This window comes from Sphaeramia orbicularis, chromosome 12 (assembly GCF_902148855.1).
Source record: "Sphaeramia orbicularis chromosome 12, fSphaOr1.1, whole genome shotgun sequence".
NCBI classification, from domain to species: Eukaryota; Metazoa; Chordata; class Actinopteri; order Kurtiformes; family Apogonidae; genus Sphaeramia; species Sphaeramia orbicularis.
This window is the reverse complement of record NC_043968.1, coordinates 35,114,483-35,134,695: the sequence shown is the minus strand read 5'-3', so window position 1 is coordinate 35,134,695 and position 20,213 is coordinate 35,114,483. Positions and strand designations below refer to the sequence as shown.

Here is a 20,213-nt window from a genome sequence, read left to right as displayed (position 1 = left end):
TTTTTGTTATCAAGGTGCAGCACAAGAAACATCCAATGATGAGTTAAAGCAAAAAGCTCTCTCAAGACCTTCACAACCAGACTACTGCAAAACATGAAAATGGAATTGGGTACAGACATATTTCACAACTTGTGAATCTTTCAGTAAGCACCACTGGGGGCATTATCCATTGGTGGAAGCAACTTCACCATCGACCAGCCACAAATAGGAGCTCCTTGCAAGATCTCTGATCAGAGTCAGAAGAATACTTAGAAGAGTAGCCACAGAGCCAAGGACCACTCGAAAACAACTCCAGAAAGACTTGGAGGCAGCAGGTACACCTGTGACAGAAAGGACAAAAGACAATACACTCCACCACCACGGCCTCTGAGCATGCTCAGCCCGCAAGACTCCACTACAGGAAATAAGACACGTTGAAGCTCATTTACAGTTTACCAAACAACATTTGGACAAGCCAGTGAACTACTATGACCATGTTCTCTGGTCAGGTGAGACCAAAACTGAACTTCTTGGCTGTCACACAACACACCATGTTTGGAGGAGAAATGACACTGCACATCAGCCCAATAACACTATACCAGCAGTGACGTTTGGAGGTGGAAGTATCATGGTGTGGGGCTGTTTTTCCTCTCATGGTACTAGAAGACTTCAAAATCATTGAAGGAACAATGAATGGAGTCATGTACAGAGAGATTCTTGAGATGAACCTGTTGCCATCCACCAGGAGGCTGAGAATGAGACAAGGATGGATCTTCCAGCAGGATAACAATCCAAAGCAAATGGCAAAGGAAACTCACAATTGGTTTCAGAGAAAGAAAATCAACTTGTTGGACTGGCTTAGACAATCACCTGACTTAAACCCAGTTGAACAACTGTGGAATCATCTGAAGATCCATATTCACAAGAACCCCCCCCCCCCATCTTCAAGATTTAAAGACAATCTGTGTAGAGGAATGGACCAAAGTAACACCTAAATACTCCAGGCAATTAGTTACTTCATATTGATAGTACCTTAAAACTGTCATTACAAACAAAGGCTTCTCCAGTAAGTATTGAAATAATTTCCATTAGTGTCTTCAATACTTTTTTTTCCAGTTTTATTCCACATAACTTTATTTACATATGGACTTTAATGTTTAGATTTTTTGTGTGCATTTTTTTTTAGTTAATACCAAAGTCTGGTGAAAATTTCACTTGAAAAGGCTCATTGGAAATACATTTACTGGACAAAATGTTGATGTGCTCAATACTTTTTTCCCCCCACTGTACAATGTGGAATGAAGGCTGCCGTATGAATTTATGGAATATAATAGGAATCTGCATCTGCAGGCTTTCCTAAACATGACCATTAGCACCTCAATATGTCACATATTATGGTAAACTTTTTGGCATCTTTCATTTTCATTTTTCATTTACCCTTTATTTAATCAGGTAAGTTAGTTGAGAACTGATCATCTTCAATAACGACCTGGAAATATAGAGATGAACAACCAGTCACTGTCACATTCACACCTATGGGCGATTTAGATTAACCAGTTAACCTACTAGTGCATGGCTTTGGATGGTGGTGGAAGCCAGAGTACCCAGAGAGAACCCACGCAAATATGGGGTGAACATGCAAACTCCACACAGAAAGGTTACTGGTGTCGGAATCTAACTCAGGACCTTTTTGCTGTGAGGCAACAGTGCTATACACTGCACCACCATGTCACCCATCTAAACTCAACTGCCAGGAACTAAAGTTCCTTCAAGCTGTTGGTTTTTTGTCTTCCCACTGTGTCTAAAGACAAGTAAAGATTAGGCCAATTAGTCAGCTAATGTGTGAAAAGTCAACATTTTTTAGTGCAAATGTCAGTCCATCTGTCACAGGCTTTTTCTCAGTAACTCTATGGAAAACTTTCACCTCAAATTAAATTCCTCCTAAGGTTGCTTCCTCATGGGAAATTTCCTGCAGTAGAAACCGAAACAGAAATGGATTTTCATGCTCTCTCAAATGAACTCTATGTGAATTGCAAGTGAGGCTGATTTGGTGCAGACTTCTCCTGCATTCATTAAGAAGATTACTCAAAGTATAATGGCAACATGGGTGTGATAATGTTACAGAAAGGAATAACAATAAGAAAACAGAGGACCTAGTCTACCTAATCCATATGTTTTTCTGTAAACAATAATCAACTTTGTTACCACACACATATAAAGGACTAAGGTTGATCAGGACAAATATGCAATGATTATTTTACTACCAGGTTTAAAAAAAAATAATAATGTAATGTAAATGTTTTGAGGAAGTTAGGATGATGATGATTAATGTTTTCTTATATTAACTCATTACAATGACACCAGACAAGTCTACAAATATAAATAACTGCTGTAAATATTGTTAGGAACCAGTTTAACTACAGATCAGGGACATGCATTTACACAGAATATCACAGAATTTTTCAAAGTTTCAGGTTCTGTTTACCTTCCATTGTGGCTGTGCCGTGGAGTGGAGTAAACCGGCTGTGTGGGGAGTTGATCAGCCCGCATTGAGGTGGGGAGGCCAGGAGGGGGCGCTCCCAGGGAATGGGTACGGTACAGCGAGGTGGGTGGGGTGCTGTGACGAACAGGAGGGCGCTGCTCCGCTTGGTTCTGTAGAATGACACAGTCTTATATTTGTGCTTTGCATTATCTTCTGTTCTTCACTGCAATTTTCGAAGAAAAGGGTTTGTGGCAGCGCTCTTGCAGGTGCGCGGCCCGATGTCCCTGATCATTGAACTCAGTTTCGTTTGATGTACTTTGTACTGTCAAATGACAATAAAGGCAATTCTATTCTATTCTATTCTATTCTATTCTATTAGGTCCTGAGGTTTTTAAAATCAGTTGAAAATGGATCCCTACTTACAATAATAATGGATTAGATTTATATAGTGCCCTTCCATTACCACATACTCAAAGCACGTATAATGGATCCATTATTTATTCGCTCTCACATTCACACTCTGGTGGTGGTAAACTAAGTTTGTGGCCACTGAAGCATGGCTACCAATACGCACCAATGGCCACTCCAACCACCACCGAACATTCACACGTGTTCATACACCAGTGTGAGTAGCAGCACTGGAGGCAAGGTGGGTGAAGTGGACACAACAACACATGACTAGGACAGAGCGGGACTCGAACCGCCAACCCTTCGTTTATGACCTATGACCTACCTGAAGGTCAGGGGTGGTAGGTGAGGCCAAATTCACCTCATGGAACCCCTCCAGAGGTTCGGCGTTGCTCTGACCGCTGCTGCAGGCCATAGCAGCTGCTCTCAGACATCATACACTCTGCGGACATACACAGAGCTGTTAATAACTTGGTAGACAATCACAAGGCTGAAAGCTGCTGTAGTCCTACTACAGTCGACACAACAGATGATAACCTGTGACCTGACAGAGGCCTTCAGAGATGTGTTTGTTCTTGTAGTAAAAAATAACAACTCAGAACTGTTAAAGGCCTTGTTGGATTAAAAAGGATCTACTCTGTCTAGACGCAGACCAGCCGATATATCAGGCTGATATATTGATTTTTTTTAATATCAGCCATCGGCCTTAATTTTTTTTTGAAAGCTGATATTTCATCAGTAGTAAAAATGTTATAAGATATTTGATCAGGCACCTGTGTGGGCAGCACTTGAACTACGTGTATTAATAATTTTATTACTATTGCTGCATAAAAATCTTAATTATCTGATCGTTTCAAATTATATATTACAGTCAATGTGCTTTCAAAAAATGAAAAATCTGCCTTAAATATCAGTCTCAAAATCAGCTGTACATATTGGCCATCAGCTGACCAAATTTTTTAAAAATCGCATTGGCCTTAGAAAAACCCATATCGGTCGACCTCTAACTCTGTCCATGAGAAATAAGGTATGTGATTATTTACCATGATGCAGCAGTGGACGAGGAGATCGGGTGATGGTGTTTCAGTCTGTCAGACAGACCGACAGACAGATGGACAGTAAAAATCAGGTCACCAGGTACAAGAATAGCAAACAAGCTCACAGATCACCACAAATCCTGCAGGTACGTTACTGCAAACCTATAAGAGTGAAAGAACATAAACAAAAATATTTTATTTCTAGATATCATTATGAACCATTTAAAAGGTAAAGGGTATAAGCAAAGGTAAGACATATTTAATTTTTGTGCATTCTTTTTAAATTAAATACTGTATATCCTCTTGAAACCCAGCAATACATTTTTGTCCTCAGTAGTTTTGCTTAAAAAAATAAATAAAAGAAAGAAAGACAAACAGTCCACTACGAAGAACCTTCCATAAAAAAATAAATAAAAATGTATCTGAAGAAACGGTTATATTATGCTGTTTCCAATCAAGACAATTATGTAATGTAAAAAAGCCAAAAAGTTCTACTTTTCTGGGTCTCAGGAAGTTAAATATATTAGTATATATACTGTATAAAATCATGTAAAACTATGTATATATATTGTGTGTGAAACCAGAAAAAAAAACACTCTCATATTACACTCTATTGTTTATTTTACTATATTGCAGATTGCTTTACACCAACAGGTGTTTTTGTGATTTGGTTGACAATTTTCAATCTTCCACAGGTAACGGATAGAAGCAAAAAATCTCCATGTTGGTAACAAAACAAAAATGGAAGAGTGTAAATATGATGAAAAAAGCAAATTGAGTTTTAAGAAGCTATTAGGCAGTTTTTTAAAGGCTGCAGCTCATTATTTTTTATTTTACAATTAATCCATTGATTTATTTCTTTATAAATGGGTGTTATTTGGTCGATAAAATGGTCTGTAAAATAGTAGATCAACAGATACTATCAGATTTAAAAAAATTACTCCAACCAATATTATAATTATTCACATTGTTCATGATTAATTTACCAGTTGACAATCAATCTCTTGACACAGATCTAAGTATTATCCCCATATTCAGATTGTTGGTATATATTTAATTTTGTTTGGAACAGTAAGTGAAAGTGTTTTCTATTTACCTTCTTATTTTACACACATATGGTGTCAGTTGTCTGTGTATTCATGGTGTATTGCTAACAGTTCTAACAGCTAACTGCACTGTTTATGGATGCCAAAACGCTTAAAAAAAACAAGTAAATATAAAACTGAGCTCAAAATATGTAACTCGTAGCATGCTTACAGTGCTAGGGCCTTCTTTCTACAGCCTGAAAACAAGACAAAGAGTAGGTGATTAAAAGGCAATTATGGAATATTTGCCCATTGACACTAAAAATACTTTCAAGCACTGTCACATTAAAGCAAGGTACCTGGCTCTAAAATGTAGTCTGTACTCCTGAGAATGGACCAGCCCACTGAACACCTCTAACAGGTTTATGGATATGGTTTATAAAGGCTCACTGTACTCTGGCTTTACTCTGTGGGTTAAAATCCAGCAGACAGACAGAAACTGAAGCTCACAGCCAACATGGGAGTATGTGAGAACTCATCTTTATTAAATCTTGTGTTTCATACTCATCATTACCATTATCACCTATTCTTCAAAATACCAACATTCTTTGTTCCTTTGTCCATTGTCACCCTATCTTTTGATCTGCCTACCTCAGCAGGGTGCGTTTGGTTTTAACACCACACCGGACCCACCTGCTCAGCCTCATGTTTGTGTGTGTATAAAGTGGGTGTGTCCCATGCTGAACATATACACAAAAACTGGATTCAGCAACTTGTTCTTGAAGACAAATAAAACTGCTGTGACTCATCTCGTGTCACTCCCTAGGTCTATTTAAAGGTCAAAATGTTATTAGTATCACGATGTCAATCCCTTTACTGAAGCACATGAAAACATCTGCAGATACACACTCTGTCCCTAATGAAGTATAAGTCATGTCAATGTTATTAAACGTCCGAACAGTAGACGTGACGTAATATGACTGACATGTAGTCATGTACATCATCATTCAAAGACACAAAAATTTGTGAATTATGACACAGAGCAGCAATTTCTCTTATGCAAGGAGACAGTACAGAGGAAACACAACCTTTTCCCCCAAAAAACTACTTTTGTCCATGTGATGTCATTACAATTCCCCGAAAATTTTACATGTTTACCAATATAAAGGTATGTTTATTTTTTTTAAAAAGTATATTGTTAAAAATAAGCAAACAAGTTCTTTTATTCACATATTTCTCTTCATGAAGAAATTATTTCTCTCATGCGAAGAATGTCTTCTTGTAACGTTTATTGACCTGACAAAGCCACAGTTTACATATTTCAGTGGCCTCACATGTACATACCAGACACCCTGTACAAACCAGTGTAACCTCTGAGTCAAAACAAAGCACAAAAGCATTCATGCAATGCAGGGATATGGATAAAATCTAATCTTTCACCATGTTGACATTTTTCTTACACTCAAAACAAATAAAGATTAACTGATATAAAAAGAAATAGTTGTAGCCCTACATAAAAGACAGAAAAAGTAAAGGGACACCTGGCACTGACAGGACCACTGATCAGAGGGGATTTACTGCTATTCTCCATTTAATATCACTGTCTATTCAAAACCTTTTAATTTTGGACTGTTAGTCTGACAAAACCAAGAAATCTAAAACATCACCACACATTTTTATTATTTTCTGACAAATTAATAATTTATCATAAAGACAATTAACAAATTGCTAATGGTTGCTTTACTTGACTTTGTAGCAGTTTTAGTAAGGTCTGGTGGTGACAGTAATTCACCTCAACACTAAATACCACCTGCAATAATAAAACAATGTCTAACAGAGAGGCAACATGGTGACTTTATATTAATGGAAATATAATTATGAAATTACAGTCAATAACTGCAATTAATACACTGAAAGGTCCACTTAAAAGTGATTTTTAACATCTTACTCTAAGCAGCTTTAGGGGCACACTTTATGAAATAAGGTAAATTATGCCAATGGTTAAGAAATTGCACAAAAAAACCAAAATGAGATTTAATACAATAACAAATAATTTAACCACAATGCCTGTGTGTGAGGACACAACACACAACAGGTTTGATACAAGATGGTGGGCATGGAGGAACTACACACAGGCCACTGCTTCTCACCTGTCAAATTCAGGTGAAACCCCACCCACCCAAAATCAACCAACACCTCCTGTCCTTCTCAACTTGTCTCCATGGAGACCAGTCCTGGAAAGCTCTTGGTAACCTGACACCCTGTGGGATGCTGGATAAAGATCCAGTTACTCCAGTCATCCAGTAAAGGTTGATCCTGTGTTTTCAGGTTTTACACACTGCCTTACGTCATCCCATGCACTGACAACCTGACTGGCACTAGCCTAACTAAGCTAAACAATGTGTTAACACATAACCAGTAGAGTAAGAAAAAAAAGTAGGCCTGTTTTGTTCATTGTTCTGGCTTGAAATCTAAGGACAGGAGTGAGTATTTAAAACGTTATGTTACGTTCCTTGATGATGAGAATGGGGGTGGGATTAAATAAATTTTTCTTCTTCCCACTCCTTTTCCAGCTTAAATTAATATTTTTGGAATTTTGAACTTGCATGTTTTCTGTAAATGCTCGAAAATAAACAAAAAAACTAAAATAAAATTTAAAAAATAAATATGCTGGCTGGTATAAGTATGGTTTCAGTCCCTCTAAATTAAAACAATCATGCTATACAGGTCGACACAAACACCTCAGTCAGATAAACTATTATGTAAGCCACATGAATGATGAACCTTTCCTGTGCAAAAACAAGAAACCTTATGTTGTTTGTCATAATATTAACACTATTATGCATTTGCCCTGGTAATTCATTCACCAGAGTCACTGCTTCTAGGAATGATTTTACTTGTGTAAAAGGACATTGTTTGGAGCCAGTGGGTTCAGACTGTGTACTTTTTGTGCACACTTTAATGTAAGGGTCCATAATCTGTGAATCTGATAGCACGATAGAGTAAATACATGTGTGCTATTAACTCAAGTATCACAGATTCACAGCATCATGGCTAACATATCTGTAGTTAGAGCTAACAAACTGCACATTTTGTATAACACATGATGGGTGCACCTTACAACACTGCATCAGAGTTGACTTCCAGGATTTTTTTTTTTTTTTTTTGGCTTGCCATTACATGAGTAACATCTGTCAGATTAAAGCTGATTTCAAACCCATAGAACATATTAGACACAATACTGTTTATTTTGGTGAAACCTGACCCGAAGCTTTGCACAGGAGCTGCAGCGCATGCAACAAATATGAACCCAGTTTACACTGACAACTGCCTGTCTGCTCATCCACAGCGTGTTCAGCTAGACATGCATCTTGATCAAAGCGTTAACAGCATTATCTTTCAATCAGACCTCCGAGTTAACTTAACACGATTATGACTCAAACATTCACCGGGTGCGTTTGTATTCAGGAGTAAATGCACCTGTTTCAGTGAGGGCTAGCGCTGAGCTAGCTATGATTAGCATATGAGACGGTACTTAACAGGCTAAGATGCTAACGACTATTGAGCAGATGAGACATGGCTAACGTTAAAAGGCTAACGGTTATCTGTTATCTGACACTGGATACATTAAAGATGCATGGAAACTACGTCTTCACCGTGTGTCAGTTTACGTTCCAGTGCTAAAATAAGCTAGTGTTCGTTACGCGGTGGTTTGTATTAGAATGCAGAGCTATACATCTTTCGGCGATTTTGCTAGGTGTGACTGTCAGAAAAAATGAAGTAAAACAAATTGCAAAGACAAACATAAAGAAATGTTGCATATGTGGGTCCATTTCACTACATTAAAAAATATCCGCTACTCTGCCGAGGGGATTAGTGTATTATGGTTCCATTATCGGACGGATCATTGGACTTCACCGAGGATTAATGCTAATAAATCGACTCTTAACATGACGGTACTCCGTCAATAAATGTGACTTTTGCTATGCCATGTATGCATGAATATTACAATTCTGACTATGTGGCAAATTGATTCAAACACCACAAGGAAGAGTAAAAACAGTGCAACAAACATTTCTCTGTCCGACAATGAGCGCCTCTGCCCTTATGGTGTATTTGCGTTTCACTTAGCTTTGCTAGCTAGCGGGCCAGTCAAGTTATCAGAACTTGAGTAAACATTATAAAAACCACAGTAACGATGATGACACGGGAGCTATGGACTCACCGTACCTCTTAGTACAAAGCAACCGGACCGGTCAGTCTTCCCCCCAGTAAGGTGCAGGATAAAGCCGACAAACACACGCAGTGAGCGGTGTTGACGCAGACAGGAGGACGGTGAGCTACTCCAATTGACAGGAGATGCGTTTGAGGACCGCTGGGAAACTAGTAAAGTATAATGACGTTTTTGTGCTTGCAGTCTAAAGGGGTTAGACCGTTATATGTAAAAACACTGCCCCTTATTGGGTAAAAATATGAAGTGCACAAACTCGGACACGCAACGTTAAATGCATTTTTACATTAAGATTTAGACGGAATTGTTCAAACAAACTATTCTTTACAGCGTTTAAAATGCAGAAAAAACCCCATAGAAAGGAACGGCATGCCGCATTATAGATATAAAGAATATTTGGGAATTTTCAGCCTTTTCTATTGAGGGGTCCACGGCCGCAGCCACCAGGGAGCGACCAACACCAAAGAATGGGAGGCAATTGACTGTTAAGTTTCTCAATACAGTATATGAAATTGTGTGTCTGCAGTACTTGGTCTCTGACTTCAACACTGAACTGATCATCTTGTAGTTGACTCACCTCTTTTCTTTAATCATCCTGCTTTATGAGAGCAGGATTTAATTAATGTTAGCTCAAAAATGTGTCCTTCATGTCCTTCATCATTATAAAATAACCTTTTTGAGGGGACGAGATGCATCCTTTTCCCCTTTCAGTGCTTCTGTTTTTATTTATTCACAAGTATCTCGTTCAGTTCAGTTAGTTTCTTTCGGTCTTTAACGGATTTTTCTCAGAATTTATGCCAAGAGAAACCAAGAGAAACCACATTCATTTTTAGTGTGCCCATTGAGGAGGTGAGTTAAATTTTGTATAATTTCTGTATGTTTTTCTGTGACATCCTGTGATTTCAATACATGAATAGTATGTCAGTTTTTCTACTGTTTCCAAATGCATTTGAATTTCCATATTCTGTTTAAAGTTTGTGTAAATTCTCCTGACACAGTGTGACATGGAAAAGAAAACAATATTTACTGGAGAGTAGGCTGAGGGTTCATCACACCTACCCTTTATAGTTAATATGTATGCTCTTTTGATTTAGGAAATCCTGAGACAAAAACTAAATTCTACAGTTTCATAAATAGTTATCTAGTTGCCTACAGAGAATTAAAATAAATAAATAAAACAAAACTAAATTTCCAGGTGTTTTCAATATGTAATTTGATCATGCTTCATATTTGATCACCGTCTTTTATTCATAATATGTTTGTATATGTGTAGTTGAATTACACATTAGTTCCTTGTCATAGCCATTCACATAAGTATACCCCTTTAACAGATACACGAGTGGGGTTGTCTTCTTCATTGTTATGGTATTGTAAAGATAATAGAAAGGTTGATCAGTGTCGTAGTGTTTTTTACGTGTCTTCTGAGATTTAAATTTTGTATATACAGTAACAGCAATATTTAACCTCAGTAGGATTTGGCCTGAAGTTTGAAAAAAAAAAAAAAAAAAAAAAAAAAATTCAGTGAAACTCAAGGATAACTTTCCACAGTGTCACTGTAACCTCACACAAACACACCTAAATGAAACTACACACACTCACACACACGCCCTCATGACGGCAATGGGCGGAGCCTCTTCGTGGCTTCTAGTATTTGTTTATCGTGGCTGTGGAGTCATTACGCACAGGGAGCTGCACCAGGGCGCAGTGGGGACAAACTGGACTGTTTTTCCAGATTAGTCCTGATGCTGTTGCTTTGAAGGAAAAAACGCTGTCCTGGTGTTTTATAATGACTGACGGGTAGAACTGTCTGGTAAGTAACATATATAATTTTACTTTAACTTGTAGAAAGTCCCAGACACTTTGTTTGTCTGGGTGCCTTATTGTCATAAAGTTCACAAAATCCACTGTTTTTACAAACGCTGAGTCAGTAGCAAATAAAATGTAATATGGTAACAGACTTTAATTAGTTTTAAAACCATATCATCTGTTTTTGTTTGATATTAAAAAAATAGCCCCATGACAAACTTTTATTTTATGTTGTTTTTTTTTTCAGATCTGGTATTTAATACATTTCACACTGTTTGGGTTCATTTTTTTCTAACATCAAATGGCTGTATCCGTCTGACGTGAATAAACTTGTTGCAGACTGGTTCTTTGCATAGGCTATTCACATTCTCATTGTAAACTTCTGCTTTGGATGGGCACTCACTCAAACATTCACATACTTTTCTTGGCCTTACACATATTTCCATTTGGCTTTAAACCTCAACAAAGAATGTTAAGTCTTTATCAAAGCAGCATTAGAGAGGAATGTGCTGGCTAGAAACTGAGTGTTTTCAGCTTTTGAAGCCTGTTTCAAGTTAACCGGTCCATCAGGTGTGTCTCTATGCTGTGATGCTGAGCTGTAAACCCTCAGAGGATGCTGTTGACTGTTTCGGTCACCATAAATATCTTGCTTTTATTATGTTTTGACATTTGAGCAGCCAGATTCATGCTGTTTATTATCCTCCTTTGTCTTTAGACCCTAGATGAAAAGAAGATTAGATGATTTTTCAGAGTCATACCAGATATGATTCCTGTTTTTAGTGCTGCATAGGAACATCGGGCCCTCAATGAGATGTCCAAAGGACGGCTGACCTCTGACCCTCGTGCCATGGATGTCCATCTGCAGGCCAACGCTCAGCTCCACTATGGGGTCAATGGGGCTGCAAGTCAAAACTCCAGGCCGGGTGTAAGTATCTGGAACTCTTTGTGGGTGAACAATAGTTGGATATGGATATTGTAGAACTGGTCATATACATCCATGCAGCCTCATCAAAAAGTAAAACTATGACACATACCATTAATCAATTTTCAAATCTTATTCTTAGAAGTTTTTTGACAGCTCCCTCAAAAGAAAGAAAATAGACAAGTGATAATGAAAGATTATGTACTTGTAACTATACAATAAAGCATTACCTGAATGAACTGAGTTAATTGATAAGTTGAGGGAGAAACTAAGAACCATTTATTGTAAACTAAATGATTAACTGAAGCAATTAACTGATTAGGTGATTGATTATACTCTCCTTAGTCAAATCAAAGGTCAAATGGCAGACTGTTGTACATTGTACTGACTGTTAAACCCACTGAAGCACATTAGGGACTTGTGATACTGGACTATATACTTTAAGTAAAATTAACGTAACAATAAGTATTAAATTATAGTGATCTTTGTAGCTTTATGCGGTTTCCAAACTACTAAATTTTACAGATCTGATAATGCCTTAGAGTTTGGATTGAAAAACTATACCCATTTGTTAAGTACTTCCTTCATTAAGAAGTCTCAGATTAAGACTTCACTTTTAAATCATGTGATCAGCTTTTAAAGTATGATCATGAGTGATTAAACTACCCAATAGTATGTAGAACAGCTCAATCACTGACAAATATTACAAATAATACTCACAGATAATGTTTAGTTTCAGTTTATTCTGGTCCAATATATTTGAACTTTTGTTTTTTATTGTGTTGGAAAACTATTAAAATTTTCATAAATGATCCAAATACTGTATGTCTGTGAGTTGGATGCTAGAAAAATATGACCATATTTATTCATCACTACTGAACTCGTCTTGTCTGTGTTATTCACACTGTAAATTACAGGACCAATTCAAGAGGGAATATATGGAATACAAACTAAAATAGAAGTCATGTCCATTAGTGGAGTTCTGTTTATATAAAACTGGTGCTAGGTTACAATTGGAGTATAGTACAGTAAATACACCTTAAAATGATGAGGATTTGATGGGTTATCTTGGCTACAGAGCGGCCTTTTTCCATTGTCTTGTTAAACAGTAAACACAGTCGTATCGGATGAATGGCTGATGCTCTATATTCAACCTCCACCTGACGGAGGCTCTGTGCTGTGTTTACACAATGCAGCCAGTCATCACAAACGCTGGGAAATGACACCTGCTCAACAACTTAATCCCTTTGCATGCCTTGGGGATGACATTTATTATCAACACACAACACAGATGAACCGGTTAAGCTGCAGTTTTCTAGGTCCTGGGCTGCTTCGCAACAATAGACATCATTCACTCTCCAGCAGAAACCAGCAGATCGCTGTTTATCTCATATTGGTTTCAGTTGGGTGTTGCTGCAGGTGCTTGTGTGTTTCTATGTGTAAAGCAAAACAAGGCACTCAGTTACCGTGCTGTAATACTCGTGTCAGCAACAAACACCATTTGCCATGTGAACCACAAGCTGAAGGTCATCACCTTGAAATAGCTCAAATTAGCAGCTTCCTTCTGTCGGTTGATTGTGTAATTGTAGTAAAACACAGCCTGGGATCGAAACAGTTTGTTGGTCATACACAAAAGTGCATCTCAAAACTTAAAATAATGTCAAAAGTGAGAATTTTAAACAGTTTAGTAGCTTTAAACAAAGTTAAGACAGCAGATGACATTCAGTTTACCCTGTAAACATTTTTGCCCGTTTCTACAGTGTGTGAAATGTGAGACTACAAGTGGATTTGTGAATGACCTTATCTCAGAATATTAGACCATAAGGGCTTAGAACAGGGGTCTCAAACATGTGGGCCGGGGGCCAAATGCAGCCCGCCAAAGGTTCCAATCTGGCCCGTGGGATGAATTAGTAAAGTGCAAAAGTTCCACAGTCAAGGCTGTCAAACTCATTTTAGCTCAGGTTCCACATACAGACCAAAATGATCTCAAGTTAAATAATAGCATAATAACCTACAAAAAATAATGACTCCATATTTTCTTCTCGGTTTGAAGTGAAAAAAAATATTACACTATGCCTATAAATAATGACAACTTCAAATTGTTGTCTTTGTTTTAGAGCAAAAACTAACATTAAATTATGAAAATATTTACATTTACAAACTATTCTGTAACAATAAAATGTAAATAACATGAAAAAATATGAACAACCTGAAATGTCTGAAGAAAATTAAGCACAATTTTAACAATTGTCTGTTTAGTGTCTTTGTAGATCCGATCCATAATGCACATGTAGAAATGATAAGTTGAGGCATAATATTGTTAAAATTGCACATATTTTTCTTAAGAAATGTCTTTTTTTTTCCAGGTTATTCACATCTTTTTTGTTTTGATAGATTATAAAAGTAAGTATTTTCATCATCTAATGGGTTTTTTTTGCACTAAAACACAGACAAAAATTTGGAGTTGTCATTATTTGTAGGTTATTATGCTATTATTTTACTGGTCCGGCCCACTTGAGAACAAATCGGGCTGAATGTGGCCCCTGAAAGAAAATGAGTTTGAGACTCCTGGCTTAGAATGAGTCGGTCAGAGTGAGATCAGAAAGCAGATTCTAATGTCTGCATCTTCTACTGTGGTCATGTGATGTTGGCAGTACACGGAGGACAGGTCTTTGTGTGTCTGTATGTATGAAAGACATTAACACAGTAATCCAGAAAGACAATCTTACACTATGTTGTGATTACACTGTTGACTCTGCTTCTACTGCTAATTTGTTTTGATCTTTTAAATACAAACAACATCATTACAGTGAGTTAAAGAACTTATAAGATATTTGACAGTTGAAGTATATGCCGTGTACATTATGAACAGTCACACCAACTGTAGTTATTGTCAAATAAAATTTGATTGTCAGCTACAAATGTATGGATGTCTTTTGCACCCAGCTGACAGTTTTAAGTCTAATAATTTTATTTGTGACACTGAGTTTTATTAACCTTGAAATGTTAATCATGGTCATTCTAGTAGCTTTTTTGACATGTCCTCAATTCTTTATGCTAAGTGAAGTTTATACTTAGCTTTGTTAATCACAAACTAAAACATATATAAAAATATGATCATTTATAAGCAAAGCTGCAGTCAGGATGTAATCACAGTGATTTAGCCTATAAATATGTCAAATATGCACAAAAGATGATTTATTTTGAACATTATTTGCAGATTTGTCAAAAATAATCTTATCTCTAGGTCTGTTTACTTTTAATTTTTAAAGTTACTTTATATTGGAAATGATCTAAAATGTCACTGTATAAACATCTTTCATCAATATACAATGTAAAAGTTACTTACTGTCTACTTTCTCTTCATATTTAATTATTTTACACATATTACAGTGCTGTTTCAGCTAATTTAATGAATTCAGTTGTCTGCGCTTATTTGTAGGTCAGTTACACATTGTTACAAGGGATTTTCTATTCCCTAAAGCTATTTGGTTCAGCTTAAACAGGTGGTCTTTATCTGGACTGAAAAAAACCACAGCAAAATCAATAGTCACCCAGCGCTGTCACTGGATAGCCCATTGTGTCGTTGCTCAGTGGCAGCTCTGTGTGGAGCTGGACAGGTAGCTCTGGAGGTGAAGTGGAGATGGAGAGAGGTGAGGAAGGAGGGGTCATCTTCCAATAGAAGAGAGGGTAGTTTGAGCTAAAAATAGGGTGGGAAAGAAGTTAGGAGGGTTGGGATGCAGGAACAAACAGGCCTGTGTTCACGCTACACACATGACTACTGTATGGGAAAGTCACAGTGGATGGTACTAATGAAGAGAATGCTAAAGACAACCCTGGACCTACCATCAACACCTTTACTTATGATGTATTCTTAGCAACACCACCTTTACACCCCTTCACAGTGGAGTCTGAAACACACCACGGTGCCCTTCAAAAACATATAGATATATATGTATATAAAAATATATATTTCAAAAACGCTTTATGCTGACCTCAGTACAACTGGTAATACAAAGCTATAAAGTCTAGTTACCAGATCCAACTTTGACCTTCATCATCATCATCATCATCATCATCATCATCTACTCTCATTTTCACTTTGTGTTGAACTTTTTTCTTCAGAAGTATATTATTTATCAAGTGCACAATAGATTAAGCATGGTTACTTTTGAAATATTAAAACACCCTCTGCTCTGTCTTGTGTTGTCAAAGTTGGACCTGATAATGAGTTTGCACATTGTTAAATACTTTCTCACTGTTTTTTGTTCCCAACAGCAGGATGAAGCACTGCAGTTCCTGAGCCCAGCAGAGCAGGAATGCCTCCAGTTCTTTGAGGAAACCATCGACTCATTGGAGGAGAGTTTGGAGCAGGATGAGCTGAGGCCCCAGCTGGAAAAGCCCCATGAAAGCAGCAGCAGGAGGCCTGTTGAAGAGGTGGATGGACCTCCAACCTCTAGTCCCAAACCTGGGGTCACTGTCTCATCCCTCCTAGCCAGAGCAACAAGTGCAAAAGACCATGATATTATTGACCTGGTCCGGCCAGAACCAGACTTAGTGCAGACCAAAGAACCAGTCTTCAGTCCCACCAATCCAGGTAACTCATTTTACTGGATTAAGGATTATATTTTCCTTACAACAACCCTAATCCACCAGAAAGTCTGTAAAATATTGTTATCTTAGAACAACCTGTATTTCAATTTAAAATGTGTTCCTTCCAGATTTCCAGACTATACTGCCGACTCCAGACAGCCACTTTGAAATAAAGCCGAGACGTGATCCGATGGACACCTTGCCCTCAGAGTACAACCCTCCCCTACCGAGTGGCAGCTACGGTCCAGATAGCCTTGCCTCCTACCATCCTCCAGGGTGTATCCCCACCCCGGTCCTGATTGCCCAAAAGATAGCTGAGAACCAGGCGGGGCCAACCTCCAGCATCCACCCATCTGTGCTTCTTCGACGTTGTAGCCTAGAATCTGAAAAGTCACCAAGTCAAAGTGCTGATCTTCCTGTCAAACATGGTCCCCCTACCTCTGCCAAGCCTACACGCTTCCCTGCAAACATTAGTGTCATTCTTGGTAACAAGGAGCACCAGAATGAGTCGCTGGCTAATGTGAACATCCAGGAGAGACGAGCGCAGATGTTGGCAAATCTAACAGGGACATCACACCCTTTACTTCAAGAGGATCCTCAACAAGCACAGAAAGAAAGAAATACTCCCACTCGCAGTGTTTCCTTCAGGGACCCAACACCTGACAAATCAAGGATGGAGGCGTTGTCTAAACTGGGGTTGACCAGGAACAGAGCAATGTCAGGGGGTATGTCACTCCCACATAACCCACTGGAGCCCCTCAAAGGAGCAGAAAGTAGCAAACCTGTGGAGGATGATGGTGTCCCGGCAGCAGAAACCAGCTTAAAAGAACCAGAGATTAGTGTGACGTCACCAACTCAGACACATGTGGACAGAAAACCAGAGATTCTGCAAACAGATCCTGCCAAGATCCATGATGACCAGTACCCATCACCTCCAGCCTTTGTGCACAGAAATTATTCTCCACCTCCACCTCTAGAAATCAAACCACCTCTCACCCCTCCATCTGAGGTTTCGTCACCAGAATTTAACAGCTATGGAGGGAAATCCATCGTGGTCCACCCTCCTATTTCCTCCAAGGGTGAAACTACAACCTCTCCAACCAGCCCTGAATTCAAAACCCTCCCACCAGCACTGGCAAACCCCACCGAGTTCAACACATACGGAGGAAAGTCAAAAGTCTTGACCCCCACCCCTGTGGCTGTGACAAGGAGCGACCTTCCAGACATCCTCAGCTCCCACATAGACAAGACACAAACCTTACCTGCCAGATCGGACCCACTACCCATTGATCTCAACAGCTATGGAGGAAAGAGCAGAACCTTCAACCCTTCCGCTAAGTTAAATCCTCCTGCAGATAGCCCGGCAAGGACTTCTAAAGTGCCAGCCCCAACTCCAGCTCCAAGACCACCTCGGCATTCCTACCACGGCATTCCTACCAGTGTCCCGAAAGCCCAGCGAGCCCCATCTCCTGATCACAGACGGAGACCTGCCTCGATGTTCCGTCCCCAGGGCATCACTGTACAGTTTTCTGGGAGAGGAGCAACGGATGAATCACGAAGGGAGGCATTGAGGAGACTGGGGCTGTTAAAAGATTCTTGATGAACTCTAGAAAATGTATTGTTTAGTGTGTACCAGTTGAGCTGGAATCTCTGGTGTGTACCTGCGGGTGGATGTGACTCGCAAAGTTTCTGTGGCTGAGGTGTGGCAGGAAAGAGACCTACTTTTACAGAAGAATGGTGTCTGATACTACACAGACTTGCACAGCCAGTTCTCACTTCCTCCTGCTGTACACTCCACACTATATCTGTGACAGCGTCTTGACAGATAAATCACAGCAATTTTACATGGCCTCTAATCTAAGACATTGTACACCTCTACACAAGATACTGTGGAGTGATCCATGGTGCAAGGAGAGGTGTTCACTTCCTGCAGAATTCTGGAAATTGGTCCTGCCTTGTCGGTTTGCCACATTGTGGACCCTGTTTCCTAAACATTTTAAAGAATAACACTGAAAACTCAACAAATCCAAAAAAATAACACAAATTAATCTGTCTCTCAAAACTAGAAAAAAAAGTCAGTAATTTCCTAAAACACTTGGGAACTGAAGTGAATCACTAGTTGCAAATGTACTCATTTGTGTAGGACTATTTCAAGTGGTGGATTAACCCACATTTACAATATTTTACATCAGGACTTTTCTCTTTTGGATACACGTTGTAGGCAAATCAGTGCAGTGTTGGTTTTGATGATGGGATTGAATGAAAAGAAGAAAATAATAAAATACACTCAGGCTTATTCTTTTAAGGCTAAGTTGATTTATGGACTTACAACAGGGCAAAGATCATATTTGTCTTCACACGATCTTTAGAAACCATGATTTAATGTATTACAAAACTGTATAACCTACCAAAGGGGACAAATGTTTATGTGGCTTGGAATCCAAGGAACACTGAAGCCTTTTGTTAATTTTAGTAGTGTCATATAAATTGGACTGACATAGGCCTCATGGGTTTTCCCTTATTTTTGAGTTAACATATAGTTTTACTGCTAATACTTGTCCGATTTTAAATAAATTTCAACACAAAGTAAAGGTCATACGGCAAATAAAAATAAGTACTGCACCAAGTAATGCACTACAAAATACACAAACTGACACATCATCCACTCCTTCAGGTGTATCCATATTTGGAAGCCTTTATCATACCTGTTACACAGGATTCTTTTTTGGTTTCACTGCTTTTTTTTCATATTTAGTTGGATTTTTCTTTATTTTTTTTATCGCTTTGCAAAGTTGAAAAAGCACTTTTCTGTAGAACAGTTCTGAAAGATCTGAATATATTCTTAAGAACTAGGAGATACAAAGATGCAACAGAAAAGAACAAAACAGAGCCAAGAAACAAGAGTCGTCGCAGTCAGTGCTTATATTACTTGTATTAAGTCTGATATAAAAAAGGCATCTAAATGAAAGGGCCTGGGTTTCATAGAAGATGTAAAGCTGAGCTGAACTGTAGGATATTTTTACCACACAGACAAACCTCCCACACCAAACCACAGTCTGTGGAATGGGTTTGAGGGTTGGACTTTTACTTTTTTACTATGCAGAGGGAATACTTTAAAGCTGCTGTTTAGGGTTGGGCGAACACATGGCATTGTACAAAACACAAGCACTAAAACCGCAGAATCTAGAAATACATCCTGGGTGACTTAAGGGGGTTTTATTTCTGTTGATATTTGTGACATTTACGTGTGTTATTTAACTGTCATTGTAGCGTAAGCATGTAAGTCTATGTATGTATGTATGTGTATGTCTGTTTACCGTGTTTTATCCAGACTCCGGCCTCTGTAGCTTATCTACAGCAACTTCTGAAGTTTATAGTTTCACATAGAGGTGCTACAGTAAATCTGAGCCCAAATGTGTGAATACTTTTGTGAATTTTGTTTACAGACTCCGTCGCTCTGTAGTTCAGCTACAGTTTTTTTGAAGTATCTAATGGTGCATACGTACAGATCTGTATAACACACCTACTTTAGAGATAAATATTTCTGTCGAGTGTGCAGATTTGCATCCATGTGCGATAAATGGGAAGATCAGTCAGCTAAAAGTTGCTGCTATCGTGCAATAGCCTGTACGCTTACTTATGAATATCCTACTTGTTAACTGTATATACTCATGCGCTTAATTATGTAATGTTGACTTTTTGTTTATCATTAAACAGAACAATGTAATTC

At 38.4% G+C, this 20,213-nt stretch overlaps 2 protein-coding genes across 9 annotated transcripts in view; one reads left to right on the top strand and one right to left on the bottom strand.

Moving 5' to 3' along the window:
- The window catches only part of rab3ip (RAB3A interacting protein (rabin3)), an 18,321-nt gene extending 9,008 nt beyond the window's left edge, over positions 1–9,313 (bottom strand). For 3 of the 5 annotated variants that reach the window (XR_003936762.1, XM_030148608.1, XM_030148611.1), the window contains exons 1-4: positions 9,157–9,297; positions 3,913–4,068; positions 3,195–3,311; positions 2,465–2,631 (exon numbers count right to left, since the gene is read on the bottom strand). Coding sequence is in view for 4 of the 5 variants with exons in the window: in XM_030148608.1 (XP_030004468.1) it covers positions 2,465–2,631; positions 3,195–3,284 (257 nt within the window). In the remaining variant the exon portion in view is untranslated. Of the gene's footprint in view, positions 1–2,464; positions 2,632–3,194; positions 3,312–3,912; positions 4,069–9,156 lie in introns of all 5 variants that reach the window. The other 2 variants (XM_030148610.1, XM_030148612.1) reach the window with 2 other exon arrangements.
- On the top strand, positions 4,135–20,213 carry proser2 (proline and serine rich 2). Of its 4 annotated transcripts, none has more exons than XM_030148605.1 (4): positions 4,135–4,154; positions 11,684–11,893; positions 16,169–16,487; positions 16,612–20,213. In XM_030148605.1, the coding sequence occupies exons 2-4, from the start codon at positions 11,780–11,782 to the stop codon at positions 18,081–18,083; spliced, it is 1,905 nt and encodes a 634-aa protein (XP_030004465.1). In that variant the 5' UTR covers positions 4,135–4,154; positions 11,684–11,779; the 3' UTR covers positions 18,084–20,213. The 4 variants fall into 4 exon arrangements, with proteins under 4 accessions (XP_030004465.1, XP_030004467.1, XP_030004466.1 ...); XM_030148607.1 differs by lacking the exon at positions 4,135–4,154 and adding an exon at positions 10,710–10,972 and having other exon boundaries at positions 16,172–16,487; XM_030148606.1 differs by lacking the exon at positions 4,135–4,154 and adding an exon at positions 10,711–10,972 and having other exon boundaries at positions 11,749–11,893.